This window comes from Hippocampus guttulatus, chromosome 16 (genome assembly GCF_054856545.1).
Source record: "Hippocampus guttulatus isolate MCC_2025c chromosome 16, RoL_Hgut_1.0, whole genome shotgun sequence".
Classification (NCBI taxonomy): Eukaryota; Metazoa; Chordata; class Actinopteri; order Syngnathiformes; family Syngnathidae; genus Hippocampus; species Hippocampus guttulatus.
In genome coordinates this window covers 10,884,192-10,911,956 of record NC_141276.1, presented here as the reverse complement: position 1 = coordinate 10,911,956, position 27,765 = coordinate 10,884,192, and the positions used below count along the sequence as shown (strand labels likewise).

The window sequence follows — 27,765 nt, the reverse complement described above, 5'->3', positions numbered from 1 at the left end:
AGGTGATTTCGTGTTCTGAGTGATGCGTTCAGTGCAACATAGAAAACTTGTCAATTCAGTGCCTTACTGTCAAAAGCAGGCACGACCTCTGGACGCAGTGGTACACAGTCTCAACTTTGTGGTAACACTCCGCTTTCATGCTGCCCGTAGTCTCCAGACAAGAGACCCTGACTTAAACCTCTAAATCAAACATGCAGGCTAACAGTGTCTTACTCTGTTGCTGAGACTTGCCTCACTTCAAAGGTTTTACTTTGCTGCAACGGTGCCCTCAGTCTCCTCTCGGATAAATTTAATGATCAAGTAAATCTTAAAAAAAATAAATGTTGAAATGTTTGGAAAAAAAATCTGCCAATTTTGAAAGAGCTAGTATCGGCTAATTTAATTGGTCGGGCCCTACTTTTGACAGTACCCCGCTACTTGTACGTCACTAAGGTACGAAAGCCATAGATCAGTTGTTATGACGTACATGCTTAAGTGTACCTCTTGGTCAGGGTTACACTCAGAAGTTTGAAAGGGATGATCGAAGTCGAAACTGGCCGTGTAAAAGGGAAGGTTCGAAAGCCGGGACCGGGGTGTCAAACTTTCTCCCGCCCTGTATTTTATACGTCTGAGACACTCGTGTCCATCCAACCGAATGATGTCATTTTGAGATGTTGCTGTGTGAAATCGCCTCCAATCGCAACAATCCCCTCCCTGACAGCTTGCTGCGTGAAAGGTAGAGGCTATAGCCTCTAAAATGCCACCCGAGGCACTTGAAGCCTAACGCCGGCGGCCATCTTTATCCAGTCCCATGCACTGTGTGTGTGTTTGCGCGTGCACGTTGAAGGCTCTGCAGCACAAACAGGAAGAGGATGGGACGTGGGTGAAGGTGGGGGGGGGGTGCTTATTTAAATAATGAGGCATGGAGGGAGGGGTGTGGCGTCAGGGTGGGAGGTAGAGTGACAAGAGAGGAGGGAGACATCCGGAATGACCATAATACACACAGTGAAGTAGGGGGGGGGTGAAAGGCAGGAGGGTGTTGGGGGGGGGGGGGCGACGGAGAGGGGAGGGATCTCCACTGCACTGTTGTGTGACTGGAAATTTAATAGCAGCCACACTGAGGGAGCCACTAAACATGCTGCTGCTGTGTATGAGGCATCTTAACGACGGACCCTCACTGCAGACGGCGTGTAAGGGGACTGGGATGTGGGGAGGGGGGGGGGGGGGGCTCGGCTAATGAGCAATTTTATAGTGCTCATTAAGTACACGAGGGGCGCATGCTGCAGCAGTTGCGAGTTCAAACAGGAGAACAGGTTGATCGTCCTGTTGCTACGGGGAAAACGATACGATCGACGATTGTGCCGCTTCACATCTGCGTTGCATGGAAGGAAGCCCAACAATCTGTGGAACCAGTCAGCTGCGAGCCTGGCCCAGCAGTAGTCGTTATTTTTGTCCTGGGCTGGAATAGCGGTTCACACCAGCATTCCGCGCAACACAGATGTGAAGCACTTGTCTCATGATCCGCGCATGAAGCCCACCAACCTGGCACCTGTGTCAGCGTGGGATCTGTGAGAGCCGGTGCGAGTGTGTGAGAGAGTGGAAGAGAGTTTGTGTGTGTGACTGAAAGACGGTGTGAGAATGTGTGTGTGTAGGACAAAGTGTCAATCATTTTAAGCGAGTCGGCATCAGTGCGTGCGTGTGAGTGTGTGAGAGCACGCATTTGTGTGAGAGTGTGTGTGAGTGCATCTGTGTTCGAGTGAGTGTGTGTGTGTGAGTGAGTGTGTGCGCACGCTGCACCGAGTGCGCGTGGGCGTTGCCACAGCGACCGCATCGTGAATGATCGTCGTGAATAATCGGCATCTTTCCTAACCACCACTTGCTCGTCTTTGTGCCGTTCAGGGAGCTCACGTGCGTTCCGCAATCATCATCATCATCATCACCATCCTCCTCCTCCTCACGGGAAAGAGAGATTGGAGGCAAAGGTGGAGAGAGAGAGAGTGAGAGCGAGGGAGGAGGGAGAGAGGTGGAGGAAGACATCCTCCCATTCGGCGAGCTTTCTGCAGAGAAGCGCGTCGCCGCCGCCACCGCGAGAGCTCTCTCGGCGCAGGATGCGTCTTTCCCCGCTGGCGTTGTCATCATCGTCCGCCTCTCCTCCCGCCAAGGTGAGTCGCTTACGTCCGTCCGACCGTCCGCTCGTCCTTCTTTTCCTTCTGAGGATGGATGACGTCCAAACAGAAACACTTGTGAGCGTGCGCGTGCGGAATTTGGCCCCGCACTTGCTATTTTGCGCATCCTGCGTCCGCGCCGTCCCGGCGTGGACATCCAGGAATCGATGTTGCGTGCGTGCGTGTGTTGGCATGTGAGTGAGAGTGAGCGTGTGTTTGCATGTGTGTTGGTTTGTGCAAGTGAGTGAGTCGGGTAGTGTGTGTGTGTGTGTGTGTGTTTCTGTGTGAGTGTTTGTTGGTGACAGTGCGTGTGTGCGTATGTACGTGTGTTTGTTGACCTGGGTTATTTTTGTGTGTGTGTAGTTGGTGGAGTGTTTTTACCATACACGTGTGTTTTTTTTTGAATGTGTGATATGTATGAGGGGGTGCGGGTGTGTGTCAACGTGTGAGAGAATATTTTTTGGGCTGAGTAATGTCAGTGTGTGTGTGTGTGTGTGTGTGTGTGTTTGGGGGCTGGGGGTGCTCGACGCGTGCGTGTGTGCTGCCATGTGTGTGCGAGTAAGTGTGGGTCTGAGCGTTGAACTCCTCATGTGTGTGCGTGCTCATAAGCGAACATGTGTGCGAGTAGTTAACTGATTTGCATACTCTCAATTCAACAGATTCCACCCCTCCACCCCCCCTCGAGCTCGAGGTAGTGGGGTGGTCTCACCTTGAGCCCATCCTTCCCTCCCCCCTCCCCCACCATCGTCCATTAATGGCACTTGTTTGTGCAGATAATTCATTTCCCAGCTCACCTCCGCCGTGATGATCGCAGGAAATTGCGCAGGCACCTTGCGGGGCTGCTCCGTGTGCGCCAGTTTAAGCGTGTGAGTCAGTCAGAGGACCCCACCTCCGCCACTCCTGAAGACCCTCGCCCCACCCCCCTACCATCCCACACTCGCCCCCCCCCCTCCTCCCAGTGGAGAACAAGGAGCAGATAGATGAGGGCTTACGAAGGAATACTCTGTCTTAATGGGGACATTGGGGCGAGATTGGGCAAGAATAGAGGGAGGGGGGTACACAAGATAGGGGTGTGGGGTGGGAGAATTGTGTGAAAGTCACCTGTTCATGAGCGAGGGAGTTTGGTTTTGCACCGATGGCGCTCAGGATACAGTAAATCTCATCATTGCAAATCAAAACTCTTTTACACGGGCAGGAATTTGACGCTGTTTTCATGGGTTGTTGTCCTACGGAAACAGCAACAACACGGAACGCAGGAATTGAAGTTGCCGGCTTTGGAGCTGTTATCAGATAGCCCCTTCACCCTGCTATTTAAAATCAACGTTATTCTCATGTCTGTGTGAAAGGTCTAGAAAGGTGGAGGTGGTTAGCCCCAAAGTTAGCAGCTTCAGAGGTAGTATCAGATTCCCTCTTTCACACTGCCAGTCGGAGCCAGCTTTTTCCCCCCAAATCACTGTCCTGTGTGAAAGGGGCTTACACGGAATGGGGGTCTCAAAGTCGCTGTTTTCAGATGTAGTATCAGATCACCCCTTTAATACTGGCCTTGAATTCTCTTTTAAAATCACTGACATTAAAGGTGTGGAAGTCAACCCACAAATGGACCGGCATTGGGGGTAGTATGAGATGAGCCCCTTTCACATTGCCATTCTAAATCCAACTTTTCACGTGTAGCCTTTCAGTGTCGAAGGGACTGACGTGGAATGTGGCCATTGACCCACAAATCTGCCTGCTTCAGAGGTAGTTTAGGTGTAGTCCCTTTCTGCCTGTCCGTCATCTTTCCTCTGAATTATTATTTTGTGTGAACAGCAGTGCGCTTTTTCCTGCTTTGACTGGAATATCATTGATGGTCAAAATTAGTCTTTTCTTGTGTATCTGTTCTGTATGAAAGGCTCGAAGTCAACTCAGATTTTTTTTTTTGAGGTAGTATCAGTTGGCCTCTTTCTGCAAAGTTGTATTTTCCATGTCTCGCTGTTTTGAGTGAAAGGTACTGAGAATTGAGAGGGGGAAGTTAACCGGATTCAGAGAGAGTACCAGATAGCCCCTTTCTGCCTGTCAAAATAATATTTTTTCCCATCTTTTTCTGACTCATTATTCTGTGTGAAAGGTAGTGACACAAATTGGAGAGTTGTCAAAGTCATCCCGAGAATTTTCCGACTTTGGTGGTGGTATCCAAGATCCTGTTTCTAAGCATCAAAGTTGTCTTATTCTCAGGTTTTTCACATTTACTGTTCAGCATGAAGGGTACCAACACCAAGTGGGGTGTTGTTGAAGTCAGCCCTTAAATTTTCCGCCTTTGGCGGTACTACCCGATAGCCCCTTTATAAGTGTCAAATATGTTTTTTCATGGCCTTTTCTGGGTCATTATTCTGTGTGAGAGGTACCGACTCAAACTGGGCAGTTGTCTAATTCAGCCATTGAATTTTCCCCCTTTGGTGTTTGTACCGTATAATACAGGGGTGTCAACCTCATTTTTGTCGCGGGCCACAAGGTGGTGACCATTTCTCTTGGTCACAAAATAATGCTTACAATAAGGAACATATTGTAATTGATTTATTACGTATGAAAATTTGACACTTTGGTCCAGATTTTAGCAAGCACCATGGAACTTGACATTGATTTACTTTCACGGGCCACACAAAATGATGTGGCGGGCCACATTTGGCCCCCGGGCCTTGAGTTGGACACTGGTGGTATAAGATTTCTCCTTTCCCGCTGTCGACGTGTATCTTCTTCAAACGTAGTTGAAGGTATGCCGCATGACTTGCGAGGGACCTTCCGCTGCTGCTTTAGGATGCAAACCGAGTAACTCTTGCCCTAAATTTCATGTGTGTGTGTGTGTGTGTGCGCGTGCGTGCGTGCATGCACAGGATGTAAATGTGCGGCAGAGATTATGGATGGTGGAAAAAGTGCCGTAATCAGGGCGGGTGAGATGCGCTGATGTCGTCATAGGGCGGCCGAGCGTTTTGATTGATACCGCTGACAGAAAACACGAGGGCACCAGACAGAGACTTTTGTCTTTCTAAATCAGGGGTCGGCAACCTATGGCTCATGAGCCATATATGACTCTTTTGATGAATGCATCTGGCTCGCAGATGAAACAAAATATTTTCGCTTGTTTAATGCATCTATCAATCGATTTTTCACTGCTCATTTCCTGTTCGGGCTTCAGTTAGCTCCAGGATAAATTTTGATTGGATGATACTGGCCTATGCTGCCGTTGCTGTGGAAACAGGTAAACGCTCCCCGCTCGGTCATTAGCTCAAAGCTAATCCTTCGACGAATAAGATGGCGAAAAGAAAAAAAGATGATGAGCATGGTACACTTCAGGATGAATGGACCAAAGGATTCGCCTTTGTGGAGAGAACGGGTTCTGCGGTGTGTCTAATTTGCAATGACAAAATACCATCGATGAAACGGTTAGAATGCAAAGCGGCACTTTGACACGCTCCATGCTACATTCGCATCAAAATACTCTGCATAAAAGGAAACGTGCAAGCTAGCCAGCAGCAACTTCGCGTATGAACCCGGCAAGCTGGCTTTCATTCCGATAGTTTTGCTGGATTTTTAGCAATCGTAAGGAACGGAAAACCATTCACATTGATGGTGAGTATTATCACAAAATTATTTTCAAGAATACATTTAAGATAAGATAAGATAAGAAAACTTTATTAGTCTCGCAATGGAGAAATTCCCAATTCACAGCAGCAAAGTTATGAAAGGAAGAAGTAGAACAACAAAATATAGGAGCTGCTGGAAAGGCAGCCACTCTTGCGGCGCCATTTTGAAGTCAAAATAACAAAAATAACACAACACAACACATAGGACACAGAGGCTTATTATACTGACATTTTGTTGAAATCACTTTTAAAACAGTGGTATATATATACAGTGTATATATATATATATATGTCTCTCACTGAAATACATTTCCAAATATTTTGCTTTTATGGCTCTCTTCGTCAAAAAGGTTCCCGACCCCTGTTCTAGATTATTCCTTGCAGAAAGAGATGAGTTGACCAGTCTTATTGTTGGTTTCTTTTTTAAGATTTTTATTCCTAATTTTTTCTTTATACTTAACCCTTTCATGCACAAATAATGATAACATGATAAGATGCCACTGTAGTAACCGCTGTCCCTGTAAGCCTGGGGTGTCAAACTCATTTTTGTCGCGGGCCACGTTGTAGTTACGGTTTCCCTTGGAGGGCCGTTGTGAATTTTGGGAAACCATCTAAATGTTTAATCACCTCCACATATTACATACACAGCACACAACAAATTGATGGATAACAAGTTTTAAAATCAGAAGTCAAGAAGAACAACTGTTTTTGTGGATTACATATGACAATTTGGAATTTTGGTTCAGACTTTAGCAAGCACATGGAAGTTGACATGCTTGATTTGCTTTCGCGGGCCACATCAAATGATGTGGGGCGCCAGATCTGGCCCCCGGGCCTTGACTTTGACAACTGTGCTGTAAGGGTTTGTATTGTTTTTATTGATTTCTGTTTTTATCTTTATTAAATTATTTTAATTTTTAAAAATTATTGACTTTTTTCACCGTTTCTTTCTGTATGTCACAGTTTATGCATACCACATAGTCCAGGTTCAGCAATTTTCTTTTTTCTTTTTCTTTTTTTGTGGTCGTACAGTATATCTTTGCTTATTCAAGAATTTTATGGGTTGAAAAAAACACGCACATATTTTTTCAATGCAAATATAATGAGCATCAATACTCTGCGGATTCTCGCTATTCTCAACAAATAGCGCCGCGCCACGGTATACTAGCATGTTGTTGTTGTTGATTATCGGGCTAAATATGGCCGAGTTGGGCTTGTTGTCGCGGCACTCGGGGACCAGCATGCATTGCAGCTCCGGCATTGTTTTCCAGGTCAGCGACGCCATAAGAGCTGGTGGCCCCGTCGGTCCCCCGGTGGTCCCGGCGGTCCCTGCCGCTTAGCGTGTAAACATTGACGCCATGGATGGCGAGTAGCGAGTGAATCAACCTGCTCGCTTTCCCAAGCGCCCGGGGCGCAGCGCGGGAGCACTGTCGCACCAGATAAGGCCTAATCTCGGTGCTAATGTCACGAGGAGGTTGGAGCGGTACCGACCGGTGTGATGTGCGCACGCTTCGGACCGTGACTCTCAGTTTGTTGACTCGTTGCTTTATTTCCTCGTTTTGCCCCATTTGCACTTTTCTCCCGCAGCGCTAGTGAAGGCATCCAAGCTTCCATTTTGTTGCTTTCCGTTCTAGCTGCAATCTTGGAAGCTCACTTGCGGCCGCCGCCATCTTGCAAATGGGAGGTGGCCCGGTATTACTGTACACCGAGCAGTCGGCAAAACGGAACGTAACCTTGACAACAACAAAAGACGGCAACACTTGTTGTCGGTGCCTCAGATTGGAGCTAGAATGATGGAGCCGTGGTACGGCAAGATGGCGGGTGGATGCGGTGGCACGTTACCGTGGCAACCGCCGGGCGCTTCCATTTTGCACATGGGCGTGCGTGTGGCGTTAAGGCGAAGTAGGAAGGAATGCGGTAGCAGCGCTGAGACCTTCTTCCCATTCTCGCATTTTGATGTGTGCGCCGCGTCACCGTGGCAACGTCCATCATCCACTGGTCTCGGGGTCGCTGTTGATCCCGTCGCACATTAGTCGGTGAGTCAGTCATCTCGGGAGAGGTTGCCCAAGAGTGACGCGTGCGTGACCGGGCGCAATTTGTTGCTCGTTTAGGCGGACACTTCATTAGGTATGCACAGTCGTACAATTATCGATGTCCATGATCATATTTCAGTGGATAACCTTTTTCTTTTCTTTTACACTTGCATCCGCAATTGTGCAACATTAAGTCATTAAAAAAAAAAAAAAAACAAAGGGAAATGAAGTCCAAAGTAAAACAGTAAGAAAAAGAATTACCGTATTTTCACGACTATAAGGCGCCATTAAAAGTCTTAAATTTTCTCCAAAATGGACAGGACGCCTTATGATGCAGAGCGTCTTGTGTATGCGCTGAGTTCCAAAACCTGACTGACAGCCGACACGCTGTTTATATAGAGAAAAGGCGGAAGTGACTGTGGACAGGCATGCGGCAAAGAAGTCGGCCAATCAGTGAAGGGTGGGCGTGTATATATACATATATGGAGAGAAAGAGAGCGAAAAGGCAGACGTGAGTGACAGGCATGCGGGGAAGAAGTCCGCCAATGAGTGAAGGGTGGGCGTGTAAGTGGACGCTAAAGGTACGCCCCAAGCAGGTACCAACACCTGTATAGAGTGTGGCTATGTGCATTGTTGCAAAACAACTTCGGTTTTGGTTTCTAAGAACCCCCGAAAATAAATTCTACAAAGAGACACGCCTACGAAGCTCAGTTCAAACTTCAAGCCATCGGTTATGCTTTTGGCATGCGTGCCCATCTCACGGCAGCGGTGAAAAACCAAGTCAAGCAAATGAACTCTGAGCTTGCCGTTATTCCCGGAGGCTTGACTAAAGAACTCCAACCGCTGGACATCGGCATCAACCGGGCGTTCAAAGTAAAGTTGCGACCGGCATGGGAACAATGAATGATCGATGGCAAACACGACTTTACAAAGAGTGAGAGGCAGCGCCGGGCGAGTTACGCCACAATTTGCGAATGGATTGTGGCTGCTTGGACGAACGTGTCTGCTTGCACTGTTGTTCGAGTTTTTGGCAAAGCCGGCATCATTTCTGTGCAATGAGAGTGACTGACAACGAGAGGGAACACGGCGTTTTTGATGGATTACCGGTACTTGCACAATTGTTCAATTCTGATACAGAGGATGAGGACTTTGATTGATTTCTGGGTGATGATTGATCGAAAAACGTGAGTACATTGTACGATGGCTAAATAAAATACAACGGAACTCCGTTTTGCTTCGTTGCCTGTTTAAAAACGTGTTTTTAGCTTGTATCTGTATGTCTTGGCATGCTACCGTATGCTTCAAGCTAACGTGTTTTTAGCGTGCGCGCATGCATGCCGTATGTTTAAGCTGGTGTATGTTTTACCACTTTAAAATTGCGCCCAATAATACAGTGCGTTTTGTCTATGTGTAAAATACAGAAATAGCACCCATTAATGAGACTGCGCCCAACCATACGGTGCGCCGAATGGTCGTGAAAATACGGTTTGTTTTTTTTTACTTTTTCATTTTTATTTGCCATATTTTAAAATATTTTGCTTTTTAAAATAATTCCTGTTACATTTTGACTGATTTGAAAAAGTTTGCGATTGTTTTTTTAAGCTCCTTTTTTGTATTTATTAAATTTTTCAAAATTCTTTTTTTCCTCCTCTTTACTCGCTGTCGCTTTCTTTTCATTTTTCTCAAGTTACGCTTTTTTTTTAAATCTACTTCATACTTCCTGTTCCCTTTTATTTCTTTTGTACTTGTTTTATTTACATACATGTTTTACTTTTCTTGTACCATTATTCTCTCCTGGAAAAAACAACAAATTTACTCACTATTACATTTTTAATAATTATTATATAATAATAATGTAATTAAATCACTTTTTTAACCATTTTGTTCTTGAAAGTTTTTTCGCATTTCATTTCGATTGCTTTTCTTACTGTTACTATGACATTTTTCCCCCCTTGTTCTTTTTCTTTTTTCTTTTTTTTTTAAGTGCTCTCATCTGATCTTGTTTCTCTCCACCAATGCGCCGTGTCTTTTATGTGAATGCGCGAGATAGTAGTATACGGTGTGTTTGAATATTTATGACGTCGCGTGTCCCCACATTCCAAATGCAACATGCCGATTTCTTCTCGTTATTACATTCCATTTTCCATATTGGCGTACTTCTTTTTCTCGCCGTATAGACGTGGTTTTAAATTCGTGAGTTTGTACGTGACCTTCACATGGACTTTGACATTGAGCCACTCGCAACTGGCGCCGTTTGATTGAGTTTCCTTCTTTTTTTTCTTCTTCTTCTTCCCAGCACGTGATTGCCGGAGGCCCGCGTGCGTCTTTTCAGCAACTTTTGAATATTTCATGTGGAAAACAACAAAGGCCGGTGCACTTCTTTATGTCCGTCACCTCAACCACGACACACATCATCATCATCATCATCATCATCCTCCTCCCCACACGCACACACGCAGCGAGTGCAGAGTTCACGTGCGTGTCGTATGTGTTTGCGTTGAGTGCGACTGATGTTTGGGCCCGGAGGGGATTTGGTTGTGGGTGAGATGTTCCTAACGTCCCCCGGGACTGCCGAAGCAAGGAAGGGAACTTTTCTTTTTGACTGTTATGTTTATTTTTGCTTTTGCTTTTGCTTTGTTTTTTTATTAAATTACTTTTCAATGTTTGACTTACCGTATTGGCCCGAATATAAGACGGCCCTGATTAGAAGACGACCCCCTCTTTTTCAAAACTCAAGTTTGAAAAAAGACTTTTTGAACACCAAATTAATTTTTATACAGAAAATAATTACAGTATATCTGAAACAAATGATTATAACAATAAATTTGAGAGAAAAAGCATGTTATTTTGCCTCATTCAAATCTTAACATCTGAACATTTAAATATGGAAACTAAAGTGCAATCACATTCGTAAATGAATGGCTTCTGGTTTTTGAAATGTAAATGACATCATAACTTCTCCTCAGCTGCCGGTTAACCTGGCCGATCTTCGACCCACTTTTCTCCAGATTGTCGCTCCATTTCTCCATTTTCTGTTACCTCTTCGATTATTTTCTTCTCTTTTCTTTCTTACCGCTATTTTTATTTTTATTCTTCGTGACAGGGGTTGTTCACTTTGGCCTGGGGGGTCAAGTTCAGCATTTGCTTCAATGATATCTGGCGCCATCTAGCGTCGTGAATGGGTATAATGTCTAGACCCCGAATATAAGACGACCCCCACTTTGTCTTATTTCAATGCAAAAAAACACCGTCTTATATTCGGGGCAATGCGGTACTTTGCGTCCTTGCATTAAATGTTTTGTTTCGACAGTTTTTCACTTCTTTGTACCGTCACATTAGGTTTGTTTGACTTTTTATTTTATTTTATTTTTTTTGGGGTGTTCCTTTTTTTGCAGTTTTAAAAAATGTTTTACTTTTGCACAGTTTCTCTTTTTTTTTTTTTTACTTTTATAAAGGTAATGCTCACGACTTGTAGCTTTCTGCATTCCCTTTTCAAAATGTCTTTTTACGTCGTTCTCGTTTTCTCCTTCTCAGTCTTCTTTGTTTTCTATAATCTTTGATCTCATCTGCTACTTTCTACCATCTTCGTTGTCGTCGACTTTTTTTCCTTATTGTTGTCTGTCTCTGTCTTTTATGTCTTTGTTTCAATACCTCTTTTACATTTTCCTCTTTCCTCATTTTCTTCTGCGTCTTCGTTGAAGTCTTCTTTTTGGTGTTCTCCGTCTTCATCTTTCTCTCTTGTTCCGCTACCTCATCTTGTTCTTTGTCTTGTTTTTTTTTCTTAGTCTGTCTTCTTTGCCTTCTTCCCGTTTGGCTTTGTCCTTTTCGGTCCTTTTCTTTGTCTATGTGTCTTTATCTTTGCCCTCAATTTCATCACTTTATCCTTTTCATTACGGCCGTCCTCTGTTTCTTGTTTTCCTCGCGCTTATCCTCTTGTCTTGTGTTGTTGTCTTCATCATCTTTTATTCTCTGCCTTTTTTTTGTGGTCATTTTCTTTCTCTTGGCCTTCTGCTTCTTTGCCTTCCTTGTCCTCAACTTGTGGGCCCTCTCCGTCTTGCCCTCTTTTTCTCCTTCGCCTCTGTCTGTCATCATCTTTGCCCACGACCTCTTCGTTTTATTCCTCTTCTTGGCTGCTTTTGTCATTTTTTCAGGCTCCTGTAGTCCTCCCTTCTCACTCATGTTCTTGCCTTAAATCAGAGCATCTGCCAGCTCCCTCCTTTTTTCATAAATCAAACCGGTGGTGTTCCACCGTGCGGTGGGGAAATTGTCGTGGCAGCATAATTGGAGCTCATAGTTCTTGGGATCGGAACGAACGATAAGCCTACTTTTGCGCATCGTATTGAAATTGTATCGCATTTCAATTGGAGTGAATGGTATCGGTATCCGTATCGGTAATCGGAGTGGTCGCCACCGTATGAGATTTGGAGTCAATCGGATCATAAATGGAGTGGCTCATATCTTCATCGGATCGTATCTTGTATCCTAATTGTAGTCAAGTGAATTGTCACGCTCTCGTCTTGGGATGAATCTTAACGGAATTAGAGTGTTTGGTATTGTATTGTAATTGAAGTGTATCATATCGGATTCTAATTGGAGTCTATTTAGATTAAAGCGTATCATCATAATTGGGGTGTATCGCCTACTTTAACCCTTTCAGGGACAGCGGTTACTACAGCGGACATCTTATCATGTTATCAGGGCACAGAGGTGGATGAAATGGTTAAACAAGTCAGCTCGTGTTTTCGTTTGCGAGCCCATGTCAGAACTCGTTTCCAATAAAAATCAATCCAAATATTTACCAACGCATCATCCATTAGGTATTTTCCAGTACACGGACAAAGCCACATCCCGAGGGCCGCCTCGTTTTCCACGTTTCAGCCCATCGATAACAACGCGGCGAGCTTGAGAAAAGACGGCGCGGTGCAGATGGCGTGCGGCGCCAGGCGAATCCCGACCGCCACCCCCCCAAAGGGGACGGCGAGACGAAATCGGACTTGAACTGACGCCATCCCGCTCAATCGGGCACGATATGTCACAATATATTGCATTATGTCACAATATGTCACAACATGCGCTATTCCGGTCAGGTTCACTCCGATTATTATGAATAGGATAGCATTCTGCTCCACCACAATTCACTCCAAGCGCTGACTTCACACCAGTTATCATCACTCAAATTTTATGCGCTGTAATTTGTTCCAATTAGGATACGAGTGGCTCCATGGTTGATGCAATGCGATTCTCTGCGATTACGATGCAATGCGATTCGCATCAATTTACAATGCGATGTGATAACAGTCGTTTCAATTACAGCGGAGCGCGTTCAATTCACCACTTCCAATCACTTCGATTACAATGTGGTTCAAGTCACTGCGGGTACGATGCCTTTCATGATGCTTCACTCCATTGGGGTGCGTTTGGGTACTCCAATTCTAAGGTGTTTCCAGTCACTCCAATTACAGTGCATTTCTCCTTTATGACGATTTGATTCACGTCGGTTACAATGCGATTCCATTTCTTTCGACTGCGCTGCGTTTCTCCATAATTACAATATAATTCACTCCAATTGCAATGGAACTACGATTGACTCCAATCACGGTGTATTTGTCTCTAAGTACCATAAGATTCTCTCCAACTTCAGATGCCCTTCAAATTAGGGCGCACTACAACAGAATTCTCTCCAGTGCAATAAGACTCTCTCCAATTACGATATGATTCTCTTCCATTAGGAGCCAAGCCACAATGTCTAGCAGTATATCACAATATGAGGCGATATGTCACACCGTGTGACATTATGTCACAATATGTGGCACATTGTGGCACGGCCGCCAGCCGCTGATTGAATCCATTCACTCCATCCATTAACGTTTTATTAAAATGCGTTTAGCGGCGCGCTGGCTCTGACATGATGTATTCCATCATGCCGTTTTAATCAATAGCGCCATTGATTCACCGCACACGTACACACAGGAAGCGGCTCTCAACTCGCCCTTAACGGAGAGTTTTAGCGTGTCACGGATTATGACGGCTGATGTGTGGTAGAGTGATCACAAGAGACAAGCGTACAGTTGCTAACTGGTCTAGCGGAAGCTAACGTCACAGCCTGCCTTGTCACTCTGTATTCCTTCTTGTTAAACATCACAAATGGATGCTGGCTGCACTCCAGCCATGCAAGGACACAAGGCAGTGTCGCAATCATCCACACTGATGCCTCACTGCCACTCCAGAGCTAGCTACAGTATCCACCTCTAGATACGCTACTAGCTACGCTAGCACTATGCAAAGACACAAATAAGACAAGTGCCATTGTTGCTCCGAGGTTCCTAATGAGCCACTAGATACGCAAGGACACAACGAAGCAACTGAAGCCATTGTCCCGCGGATTTCTTGCCACTCGCGCCACCATTGCTACGCTATTGGTATACCGTACGAGTACGGAAGTGTTGCAGCCACTCTACTGCTTGCTATGCCTTCACTCTATTGCTAGCTACACCGTCGCTACGCTTCCGGCTATGCAAGGCCATGCCAGGAAGTGTCTGATGCCTTTGCCCCGCAGTTTTCTTGCTGCTAGCTAAGCCATCGCTACACCATAACAGCTCGGGTTGTCAGGAAAAAAGAAAAAAAAATTGAATTGGAAATTCGCTTTTGATTTAAAAAAGGCGAGTGGATGGATTACTCCATCGATTGATCAGATTTAACGCCTTCATGCACCCTGTAACTTGATAACGTGATAAACTGTCCACTGTCGTAACCGCTGTCCCTGATAGGGCTAAAATCTGATTTTACATACAATTGGTATTGAGGATTATACAACACCTTTCTGAAACGGTAAACTATGCTATCACGTCATCGTTTGTACTGTACCCCGCCTTTTAACGTACAGTGGAGTCGGTGGGTATAGGCGGCAAAGGCCTGGTGTTGGGCTGTAGTCATTTCTGTCTAATCTTTTCTATCAACTCTGCCTCACCGCAGCGCCTTGCACTTTCAGTTCCAAGAAGAGTGGGGGGGGGGGGGGGGGATCATCCAGGTATTCCCGCCTTATCTGAGCGCGGATGACGGATTTAGGTCCTCGTTCACACTCGACTGGACGCGACGAGGAAGAAGAGAAAAAAAAAAAGACAAAACCGCTTAACCTGCAGATCATTCTGACAAACGGAGCAGTTCGCCCACCGTGCTTCTTTCCAGTGATTCACACGTCCAGTAGACAAAGCGTCAAAGTTAGTCAGTGTCCTCGCGACATTCGGCCGCTGTTACAACTCTTTTCACACTCGGTACATTTGACTTTTTTTTTCTTTTTTTTTTTGTACGCTCATCTACAAATGTGTGGGAGGGACTCCATCACTGAAGCTGACGCCGTGTGTACACAATCTTGCTGATAGATTCATGATTCGAATAAAGCTCCTCCTGATGCAATACGATTCCCCACAATTTGGGTACGGTTTACTCCATTTGGATGTGATACAAGTCACTCCAATAGTCGTATGAGCCGAGACAAAGCAATTTACTCCGATTTTGATAGCATCCAATACGATTCATCCCATTTCTGCCACAATTCATGACATTTGATACAAGTTGATTCAGAATTTTGATGCAATCCAATTAACTCCACTTCACTCAAAATATGATTCCCAACATGCCGACATCTTTTAACCTCCTCCAGCCGACACATTGGCCATTAAACATTTAGCCCGTGTGAGATTCGGAATTTCTGTCATGCGTCCAAAGACATGAAATATGTCAGCGTGCACTATGCCCCACACGCTAAACGCACTAAAGCCTTGCGCGCAACGTCTGGAATATTTCACTAAGATTCAAGGAAAAATATGAAGTCAGAGAGCAAGAAGAAAACGATACCGAGCAGAATGTCTGTAGGCCAGGGGGCGTGTTGGGAATAACGTAAAGTGAAGTGCCTGCATTTCACCCCGCTCACAACACACAAACATCAAATCCACTGTGTCATGTGCCTGCTGGATGCTATGCTAAATGTCACAGTTTAACATGGTGTCCTCAAACGCACCAACGAACACACACACACACGCACACACACACACACTCACATTCACACACAGCGCACAAAAATGTATACTTTTTTTTTAAATCACCACAATCAGATGAGATTTTGGACTGAGGGCGATGAGGACCAAGCTGATAAAAAATATTAACCCTTTCAGGGACAGCGGTTACTTCAGTGGACAGCTTGTCATGTTATCAGTTTACAGATTTTTTAAAATAATTTTTTATTTATTTAAATTTTATTAAAAAATATATAAATAAAATGTATTATTATTATTACAGGGTGCATGAAAGGGTTAATATATTTCTAACACTAAAAAGCCATTGTAGAAGTCTTATTCTTCTCCCTGTCTAATAGGAAAGTAGTACAATATTGATGTCAAAGAAATGTGTTGAAGTGAGGAACTAAGTTAAGCGGCAGTGGTGTACTAGTGGTGGTGTTCTTAGCTGGAACTGAGTAGCGGGAGTGTGGCAATGGCGTCATAGCGAGTAGCTAGCTGCAGTGGTATCGCTAGCACTGACAACGTATCGATGTTATGTTTAACGTAGGCTAACACAGATACTCAAGATTTTGATTTTTATTGATGTTTGTTGAGGTGTTTGTGGCCTGCAGGGTTGTAATTGTTGAGTTGACATTTTTTGTGTGGTTTTTGTGTGTAGGTGCATTTGTTTTGTTGATTGTTTGCTTTCTGTCTAGTGTTGTGTTTTGGATTATTTTTGATTTTTGATTGTTGGTATGTTGATTAATGATGATTGCGAACAGCGATGGTGTAACTGGTGACGTACGATATAATATATGATGAGGTTAGCTATAGCATAACAGAGGGGCCACCCACCACCATTTTTAACGAGCTCCCAATGTTGTCTTGGAAGCATCCACATGACTTGTCGCGCTAATACTCGATAACGTCGTCATTTGAGGTTGCGACGGCGGTGTGATGATGTTCAGGCCGTGTCATTTGTACAAGCTTGTGTTTGGGCTGCTAATGAGCGGGAAGGAGGGTGGGGGTAAGGTGGGAGCGGGAGGGCGGCAGCGGGATACAGCTGGATGGAGGCTGAATAGGGTTACCATGGTAACTGTTGGCGAACATTTGAATGCACAGCGAGCTGGAGCAAAGCTGGGAGAGGAAGCTGCGTGCGTGCGTGCGTGCGTGCGTGCGTGCGTGCGTGCGTGCGTGCGTGTGTGTGTGTGTGTGTATGTGTGTGTCAAAGGGTTAATGTGGGGTCGGCGGGTGACAAATGTGTGTGTTGGGGCGTGGGGGGTGAAGATGCTTGATGATGAGCGCAGCAGTCTAACGAGTCCTCCACTGGGAACAAAGCATTAGAACAAATTAGGACATGCTTGAACACCACATAGCAACGGTCCCGTTAGTTGATGGCGATATTGTCCGCATTCTTCTGATTGTCTTTTGTTTTACACATACGTACAGCACATTTGACAATAAAGTTCTATTCAATTCAGTTCAATTCAATACTGCAATGATACCATATATCATGATACTGTATTGATATTATGTCATACTACAAAGGTTGACAGTACATGGAGGAGAATATTCGGATTACATGCTTAAAGGAGATACTCGAATGCCGCATTACAAATGTATCAATATCTTATGTTGTGTATCGATACTGTACCGATACTATTTATGATGCGATCGATATTTTGTCCCACTCCTTACTGTTGACAAGTCGATGACAAATTTAAGAGTGCAACTATCCATACTTGAATAGTATCCATACTGTATCTTGACAGGTAATGATACCTGTGATCATGAGAATTATATTTTGTCCCAGCCTTTGTGTTGACGGTATTTGGAGAATGTTGAACTTGTGAAGTTCGCATAATTGAATGTCACATAGTTATCAGATAAACTCCTGATGTTGGCATATGGAAACTGTACATTTGATACAATATATTACGATATCTAGACTTTGTCCCACATCTTGTACTGTACTGAGGGTATATGGAAACTTGGATATATATATTTTTTTCTATGTCGACAGTGCATGGAGATACTTGAATGTCGCAGAGCATTAGTAATGATATGTGATGTTGGTGTATCGACACTGTACTTTGACAGGTAACGACATCCTACCTGGACAAAGTAGAGTCATGCATGCTTTCTAATATCAATACCTGGAAACATGTAGCGATACCTGACAACATGTATTAATACAATATATGTTGATATTGATTTTTTTTTCATCTCGACAGTACTCAGTCAAACATTTCATGACAGTAGGATCAATACCCAGCGTTGGCGTGCTGATACTCTACCAATCCCATACAATTGGGCAGTAGCGATATTTGAGCATTGCCAGAACAGTGAGAAGTTTAATGATCTTAGCATTTCATTAAAAATGATTATTGATCACACCAAAACTTCCCGGTAACTGCCTTCGCCAGTCAACTTCTGGATCAACCATTTCTCATTTTCTCATCGCCCTACTTCTCATTAATATTCAAAATTCCTCTTTTCTTTCTCTTGTTAATCTCTCTCTCTATTTATACCATCTCTTTATCCCTCATCATCCTTTCTCTCCCGCTTCATGTTCACCCCCCCCCGCCCCTTCCCCCTCATCGTCTTCCTCCTCTGTCGCTGCTCAGTATTCATCCATTATGCCGTTGATAATTCCCTCTTCTTCCACCTCCTCCTTTTCCTCCCTCCATCCATCAGATTAATAATCCTTCGCTCCTTCCTCACCTGGCGGTGTCAAACTGGCATCATTAAAGTCGTCGGCGTCCATAAAAGATGTGAAATTAAACCTGTCTGAGATTGTAGCGGGGAGGCCTGCGTAGGGTCAGGCCACCTGCCGGCATTTCCATGCAGGACGCTAACGCTGTTAGCGTAGCTGTACTGTAACGCAGACTGCGACAGGCAGGCTAGCATCTTCCCCGAGGCTAGCAATTAGCATTTTAGCTTCCTTTTGTGCTTGTGGTTTGTTGGCAGTGTCGTTGCTTTAGGCTGGGAAGGACGACACGATTAAGAAAAGAGAGCGGACGGTTTGTTTGGAAATCACTTTGTTGGTATGTTTCATCATTTACAAGAAATGGGGTCCCGAAGTCTATCAACCTTCCTCATTCAGTCAAACCAGTCTGACTTTAGGATTGTTAGGCCTTGGTGGAAGTCTGCCAAGAACAATTACGTCTGTTTGACACAATCGTTCCCGAAGATCTTTTTGTCTTTGGTAGAGATCTAAATGCCTGCATTGTTTATTGTGTTGAAAGAAAAGGCTTTGATACGCTCTCTTCTTCCTCTTCTTCTCGTTTTGCTTTTCATCTTTGTTGTTCCGCCATGGTGACTCCCGGGCTTTATGTTCCCCAAACAACTCGAGCGCCGGGAAGAAAGGGAATAACATCTGCCTATTTGCGGCACTGTATGCCACCACTAAAAACTGCAATCCTTTGGGGTGACCGTGGGAGAATTTGTCTGCAATGACTTCTTTAAAAAAAAAAAATTTAAAAAGCCAGATTTTCTGTCCAGTGTGGTCCTTTTAGCCTTTTTTAAATGTTTTCTTTTTTTTTGCATTCCCTCTTGACAGACTTGCGTACCCAATTTCATGTCCATCTGTGCAGCTGTTTGCTATCTTTTCAGAGGCATACCAAGAATATGCCTAAAATGGACAGTTCAAATCAGAATGGCTGACTTTTTGTTCAGTTTTAAACATTTTTGTGCATCCTATCATGACAGCTCTCCAGTTTCACCGATTGGAGATTAAATTGGTGGGCATGACTAATTCTGTTTTAGTTTTACAGGAAACACATCTGAAATAATTCACCCGAAATGAACATTTCGTACCAAAATGTCTTCATTTTTTTCATTTTGTGGCATGGGTCCTGTTCTGGTAGACATGTCAACCCATTTTTGTGTTGTTTGGTTGAAACTGCTTTCTGAGGCTGTTTTTTTTTTTTTTTTTTTTACTTTCCAGGAAAAGGTTTGGGGAATTGTTCCCAAATGGTTGCTTCAAAGCAAAATGGCCAAATTTCTGTTCAATTCCAGACATGGGTCCCAGAGACTATTTTCGTGCATCTTATTAAACCATATTCTGTGTCCATTGGTGAAACTGGTGTTTGGGGCATGTTTTTTTGTTTTGTTTGTTTGTGTTTATGAACCATCCCTAAAATATGTAAATTTCCTTCTTCTTGTCTTTGTTGTTTATCCTCAGTGACTCCCTGTTTCGCGTCCTCCCCAAACAAGCGTCGGCAGAAAGGGAATAACATCTGCTTATCTGCGCCGCTCTATGTTCCCACGGCAAGCGAGAGAAGAAGCCCAGAGATCGGCAGCGGCGCCAAAGCGGCAGAGGCGCGATGCGGGATTAAGGAGCGTCGGATTGGGATTAAGGAGTGCGGCGGGATCCCCAGAGGCTTTTCCGGACACGTGGGCCGCACCTTCGGATCGCAGCGCCGGGTCATGACCCAGTTGCCATGCGCATCGCCACGCTGACCTGCCTTCCCGGCCCTTCTTCCCCCTTCCTCTTTGCGCTGCTGTACTCCCTGTCGGCGCTGGTGGTGTTGGTCACCTCGTCCTCATCCTCGTCGACCTCGTGCCCGGGCCGCTGCACTTGCTCCAACCAGGCCAGCCGCGTCATCTGCACCCGCCAGAGCCTGGACGACGTCCCTGACAGCATATCCGTCAACACCAGATACCTCAACCTACAGGAGAACGCCATACAGGTGAGCAGGCGTGATGTGGTGCCTTCAAGGACATGCCCCAATTGTGGCATTTAGGAGTGATGGCTCCAAAAATCCTTAAATGTTCGGTCTCGACATATTTTTTTTTTTTTTTCTGTCTACTGCGGTGGTCACCAAACGTTTTGAAACTGAGAGCTACTTCTTGGGTTCTGATTCATGCAAAGAGCTTCCAGTTTGATCCACACTTCCGAATGAACAAATCTGGAAAAAGGAAACAGATAAATATCAAAGTTCAACACTGCCAAAGCACAAATTTGTAAATGACCACACGGGAAATCACAATGTCCCATGCCGGGTGAGCTACTTTTAGAACAGGCAGGCACCACGTTGGTGACCCCTGGCCTACTCTATCTATGCATCAATTCAGGTGTTACTTTCAGGGACCGTCTGAAATCATCACGAGTCTCACCCAAACTGCGTGAGTGGTCCAAATTTCCTGGCAGCCACGCTGCCACAAAAATGCGCCACACTCTTCGTTTATAAAATATTCCCTTCGTTCTCTGGCAGATTCAATATCATTCATTCATTATTCCGGCTTCACTTCTGTGTCACTCCGTCTGCTTTCCCTTCTCAAGTGCAGTTTGAAAAAGTGAACATTGACAAGTTAATCCTAAAATCCTGCACTTGCGCAATGACGTATAAAAAAAACTTTTTTGTTTTGAGGTCGTGCGCATAAAAATCCCCCCCCCCTGGGAGAAATATGCATGGCACTTATTGACTGGCGGCGATAAACAACACCATCAGACATGTTCCAATTAAGAGTTTATATATTACGTATCGACTCACAAACGGCTCACTTTTGCTCGCTCGCTTGATTGCAAACCACGCAGATGATTTCAATTAAAAACTAGCTCGGGGTTTACGAGAGAAGTAATTACAAACATGTCGGTGGGGAAAGGTTGTGATTTATGATGATAGCTAGGTGCTTTGTATTGGAGTACCGCCTTCTTCCTCAGGAGGCAGCGTTGAACTCTGGCTTTCGAGAATGCTCTTTTCAACTGCAACTCATGCTAATGAGACTTTTGTGTACAATCTCTTTTGACAGAAATAGCCACTCAAAATTGTGCTATTCGCTAAATAGGCATTCTGTCCTGATAGATATTCTCCAACAAATTTCAGATCGTTTTAGTGGAACTTGCGTCACGGAAATTATAGCCAAACTCCATATGGTGCAATCTTTGGGGGTGGTTCCGACATCGACGTCCCTTTTCCTGACATCTTTGAAACTACTTCAGCAAGCTGCCACATGCAAAAAGACAAAAAAAAAATCTAACACAATATTAGTTTTCCTTTGGAGCGGATACATTCCGATTCGCTCGCTCATATCCCGCAGCTCCTCTTGAAATGATTAGAAAATCTAAAAATGTTTCAACACCTGAAGGCATCCTAGATTCTCCGGCTTATTTTTTTTTTCTTTGCTTCGCTGAGGACCCTTGCGGTGAAGCCTTGACAGCTCCCACCCCCTCGCTAAAACACCCCACCAGCCCTGCAATAAGCCCTCAACACCTCCCTCCCACTTCCTGCTCTACATTTGGAGGCGGAGGTGGCTCAATTCCAGGAGTGTGTGTGTGTGCGTGCATGTGTGCATGTCATATCAAGATTAGGCAACAGACATACACTCACAGACCCCCAAAGTGGAACGCAATCCGTTCTACACGATCATCCAATTTTCATGAGCATTGCTGTGTGTAACCAAAATTTGGTGGCATCGGCAAAAAAAAAAAAAAAGTAAAAAAGCATAGTGATTTTAAGTTCATTCGGGTAATCGACAACTAAAAGTAATCAACGGCTATTTTAGCCGCCGCGTTATCGTTTAGAGCCGTTGTTAAAATTGATTTCAGCATCGAGATTTTCGTGGTCCTTCATGAAATCAAACCGATTCTCTTTCGATTCCGAAATTACAAAACAATTCCACAGGAGGCGTGCTCCTAAAAGGTACGTTCTTTGGAACGTTGAGAACCCCGGTACGTCAGTATCAACTCCTACCACCTATCGTAGTTCTTGACCTTAAAAATCCAACGTAGCAAGCAAAACTCCTCTGTGAAGTTCCACCGACAGAGACCATCACTTTCCTAACATCGTCTTGTCACCCCGGCAGGTTATCAAGTCGGACACCTTCAAGCACCTGCGACACCTGGAGATCCTCCAGCTCTCCAAGAACCAGATCCGTCAGATCGAAGTAGGCGCCTTCAATGGCCTCCCCAACCTCAACACGCTGGAGCTGTTTGACAACCACCTCACGCTGGTGCCATCGCACGCCTTCGAGTACCTCAGCAAGCTGCGCGAGTTGTGGCTACGCAACAACCCCATCGAGACGCTGCCGGGCTACGCCTTCCACCGCGTGCCCTCGCTGCGCCGGCTTGACCTGGGGGAACTTAAGAAGTTGGACTTCATCTCCGACGCCGCCTTTGTGGGCCTGTTCAACCTGCGTTACCTGAATTTGGGGATGTGCGGACTTAAGGACATCCCCAAGTTGACGGCCCTGGTGCGGTTGGAGGAGCTCGAGCTGTCAGGGAACCGGCTGGAAATCATCCGTCCCGGGTCCTTCCAGGGTTTGGTTTTACTCCGGAAGCTGTGGCTCATGCACTCGCAGGTGTCGGTCATTGAACGCAACGCCTTCGACGATTTGAAGAACCTGGAGGAGCTCAACCTGTCCCACAATTCCTTACACTCACTACCGCACGATCTGTTCACGCCGCTGCACAAGCTGGAGCGGGTGCACCTGAACCACAACCCTTGGGTATGCAATTGCGACGTGCTTTGGCTCAGCTGGTGGCTGAAGGAGACAGTGCCCAGCAACACCACCTGTTGCGCCCGCTGCCACGCGCCTCCCTTCCTCAAGGGAAAATACATCGGCGAGCTGGACCAGAGCCACTTCACCTGCTACGCGCCCGTCATCGTGGAGCCACCCACCGACCTCAACGTCACCGAGGGCATGGCGGCCGAGCTCAAGTGCCGCACCAGTACCTCCACCACGTCAGTCAACTGGATCACGCCCAACGGTACTCTGATGACCCACGGCTCGTACCGCGTGCGGATCTCGGTGCTGCACGACGGCACGCTTAACTTCACCAACGTCACCCTGCGAGATACGGGCCAGTACACCTGCATGGTGACCAACGCGGCCGGAAACACCACGGCCACCGCCGTGCTCAATGTCACCGCCGCGGACGTCAGCGTCAACTACACCTACTTCACGACGGTCACGGTAGAAAGCGTGGAGACTACGGGAGAAGAAGACTCTGCTCTGGTGGCTATCAACGAGACCTTCATCAGAGTCCTCCCGGTACCAACCCCGTCGGGGCATCTGTGGCCAGACAGCATCCCAACTACGGTCTCCTCACTCTCCATCGACTGGTCGTCTCCCCGCGCCACCCGGCCCACCTTCACTGTGCCCATCACAGAGCCGGGCTTTTCCGGCCTCGACGACGTGATCAAGACCACCAAGATAATCATCGGCTGCTTCGTGGCCATCACTTTCATGGCAGCGGTGATGTTGGTGGTGTTCTACAAGCTGAGGAAGCAGCACCAGCTCCACAAGCACCACGGGCCGGCCCGGGCTATCGAGATCATCAACGTGGAGGACGAGCTGAGCGGTGGGGCCGGCGGCCGGGGCGGCGGAGGTGGCATCTCAGGGGGCGGTGCCTTGACGCAAAGCAGCGGAATCGGGGGCGGCCAGAGCCTGAGGCGCCACCATTCGGATGTGGTCACCCTGCCGCACTTGACCCGTTCGGAGCACCTCAACTACTACAAGACGCACCACTTTGGCAACAACATGGTGGGACTGGGTGTCAACAACAACAACAACCCACTGCCTTGCTCACAGAACATGACCATGTCCTATTCCCAAGTGGGCGGCGGCCTGGGGACCTGCGGCACCTTGCCCACACCGGTCCCGCTGCCCCAGCTGAGCCTGCACAGCTCCCTCAAAGGCCTCATGGCCAAGGGGCAAAACGAGCCTCTGCTTTTTAAGAGCGGCTCCAAGGAAAACGTACAGGAGACTCAAATCTAATGGAACTCGGAACACCCCGTGTAGCCCCACGTCGTCGTTGAAGGTGGGGCGTCATCTGCGGACGACCGCTTCCCACGCCCCCTCCGCCTCATCGAGCACACGCTCCCACCCTCATTCAGGTGACAAGCAGCTCTAGTTATTGCCAAAGTCCCAAGTCAAGCCAACTGTATGGACGCCGCATTTTTTTGTGGATTATTTCTACGGACCGCGCGGCTGGTCGGTATAATGGAATGCGTCTCCACGTGGCTTCATGGACAAACCAGAGCTAAAAAATATATATAAAAATAAAAATAAAAAAAAAGAGGAGGGAAAAAAAGAACATAAAGTACTTGATATTATTATCTATAAACGCTAAATATATTTTCACTGGAAGAAATAAATTATAAAGAATCTTTATGGAGCCGCCGAGGTAGAAAGTGTGAAGAATATATTTAAACAATCTTAAAAAAAGAAAAAAAAACTGTCCTTGTGGCCCGCCTTTCAAGATGGCCGCTGGATGAATCTATTTTCTTTTTCTAGCCCGGCCCATTTTTGGGGGAAGGCAGCGCTCACACCAACAGGGTCAGCGGCGGCGTGCTGTGTAGCATCAATAATATTAATAATAATAACAATGATAACAATAATAAGTGTCATAAGCTCACAGTGTACATAGTCCCAAAAGGCTGCTCGCTAATCACCATCTTTGGATTCACATGTTAGCGTTAGCATTAGCATTGTTATTGTCACGCCGTTGGCTCTTTTTTTGTTGTTGTTGTTGTTGTTTTTGTTTTTGTTTTTTGTACACTTGAGGGTCTTTTTTTTTTTTTAATGGACTCAAAATGGCAGCAGGAGCAAAACATCAGGATTGGAAAATTTTGGAAGGATTACGTCACTCGCCAATGGCGGTTTTCCAAAGGTAAGCGGCACTCGGTGGGACAAAAAAAAAAAAAAAACAGACTTTGTTTCATTGCTAAAAAAAAACAAAAAAGGACAAATTAATGAAAAAAAATAGAGAAACGTCTAGGTCTCTTTTAAAAGAAAAAATATATTAAGATGATGATTGATTGAGTGGGTTTTTTTTGGGGGTTTTTTTTTCTTTTTCTTAATTTTTTAAACGTGTTCTCTTTCTTCTTGTACTCTTCTTGTTCTTGTTCTTCTAATTCGGGTTCTAATTATGCCGACAACATTCTGTTATAGCCCAGGTCACTTTGGAAATTAAAAAAAAAACTGGCACACAAAATGGCGATAGCTGTTTTCTCATGGCTGTTTTCTTCTTGATTTATTGTCTGTTGTTTGAAATATTTTTGTTTTAAATGTTTTTGTGTACAATATTTGTTGTTTGTCAGTCGGTCAGTGGTATAAGCAAAAAAAAAAAACGGCCAATTTAGCTTAGCCCATCTCGCTGGCATACCTGCTTTTGATGGGCACCATTGGGAATTTTCAAAACAAAATTTCAGCCTTCCAGTTCAATTTTGAACATGGTTTCTTGAGACTTTTTCAAATGTCATGGATGATGGCCACCAAATTTCACTTCCATCTCTTAAACTAGCGCTGGGGATTCCGTTTTTCAAAAGTTCTACACTACTACACAAAATGGCAGCACCTCACCAAAATGGCTGACTTCCTGTTCAGTTTCTGCCGTGGTTCCTTGAGTTTTTTTCATGGTCGGGTCCATCCAATTTCATGCTGGTGGCAGATTTTCATTTATTTAGTCAACTTTCTAGTAGACAAACGCTGAGGAAATTCATCTGAAATGGCTGTTTAGAACAAAAATGGCTGACTTCCTTTTCTATTTCTGGCAATGGGTTCTTGAGATTTATTTTGTCCAGCAAATTTCGAGTTGTGTGTAACTGGTGCCAGGGCTGAACATTCACTCCCATTTTACTCGCAAATCCTTGATAGGATCAGCAAACTTTGGCTGTGTTTTCCTTGCCATTTTTTTTTTTTTGTATTTAACCTTGGCGGCCAAGGCCTGAATGTCAGCATCTTGTCGCCATGACGACGCGCTAACAAACTCCGCCGCATCGACCTCAACTGCTGCCCATAGCCCTCCCAAATCCTCCGCCATTATCATCATCAGGTCTCCTTGGCAACTGTTGCTGCTGCGACAGTCCTCATCAAGGTGTCTCCATTTGCTCCATAAACTCTGCAATGGACTCTTCAGCCCGCCCACGCTAGCTGTTGATTGGCTAACATGGCTGCTCGTCTGTGGCTTTGCGGTGACGGCCATATTTGAGCACCGTCTTGTGCAACCGGGCGCGCACACACACACAGACACACGCACACACACAAACATATGCTGCATCGACAATTAGCATATTGTCCTCAGCTTATTTGCATATTCTTGCATTTGTGTCTGTGAGGAACTGAATGTTTTTTCACCACAATGTATCAGGATGGCATGTGTGTACCTCATCTTGGTATTCAGTGTAATTTACCTTCATTTAAAGTCTCCAAATTTGAAAGTTAGTGATTTAAAAAAAAAAGAAGAAGAAATGTAGTCCTATCAAAGCCACTTTTGCGCCTCAATGCACCAAGGTGCCACGTACTGTATGTGTCTGTTTGGCTCACCATCCTTGAAGAAGTCACGTGATAGGTAGTGGCATGCGATGGCTTTGCTTGTGTGAAAGGCTTGATCGTGCATGTGCGTCGGCAAAGGCAATGCTGCACATATGTCGCACAGCCGTCTGTTGTTAACAAGCCCTTGCTGGCGCCCGCTGCACTTTTTGTCTTCGGGCCAAAAAGCATGAAAGCACCAATGTGAAGGTGAGTCGTCACCTGTTGTGTGAGCTTCTGCATTATCAGCATGCTGCTCCACCGTCTTCCCAACATTAGCAACTTCACAGGCGCTCAGCTTTTCTGTCACATTTGACCAGGGCTGGACTGGCCGCCTGGCGTACAAGGCAGATACCCGGTTGGCTGGCGTCTTTTTGGGCTGGTGCGGTGCTATTTTATTATTTTCCTCCGTTTTACCTTGACAGACCGGTCCGCAGATTAGAGGAGATGCACATTTTTTTTTCTTTTAGAATGGAAAAATATGTTTTGGGGGGGGAGGGGGTGGAATAGAAACAATTAAATGCAAATCAGTTGGATCAATATAAAATGTTGAACTTGAATTTTATCACTATACTTTGGAGGCTTATTTTTCCTTAACAGACTTTATGACTGTGATTACATTGATCCAAAATACAAAGATAACATTTGTGTTAGTGAAAAAAAAAATCATGACATGGAGTCCATGTTCCATGACATAATGACTTCTGTTAGGAATTTT

General features: G+C 45.4%; 1 protein-coding gene across 1 annotated transcript; it reads left to right on the top strand.

Moving 5' to 3' along the window:
• The first annotated feature begins 1,813 nt into the window (after positions 1-1,813).
• On the top strand, positions 1,814-25,822 carry lrrc4ba (leucine rich repeat containing 4Ba). The gene is made up of 3 exons (XM_086133523.1): positions 1,814-2,141; positions 19,975-20,482; positions 22,599-25,822. Exons 2-3 carry the CDS (start codon positions 20,234-20,236, stop codon positions 24,510-24,512), a joined length of 2,163 nt encoding a protein of 720 aa, XP_085989649.1. The 5' UTR covers positions 1,814-2,141; positions 19,975-20,233; the 3' UTR covers positions 24,513-25,822.
• Positions 25,823-27,765: the final 1,943 nt, after the last annotated feature.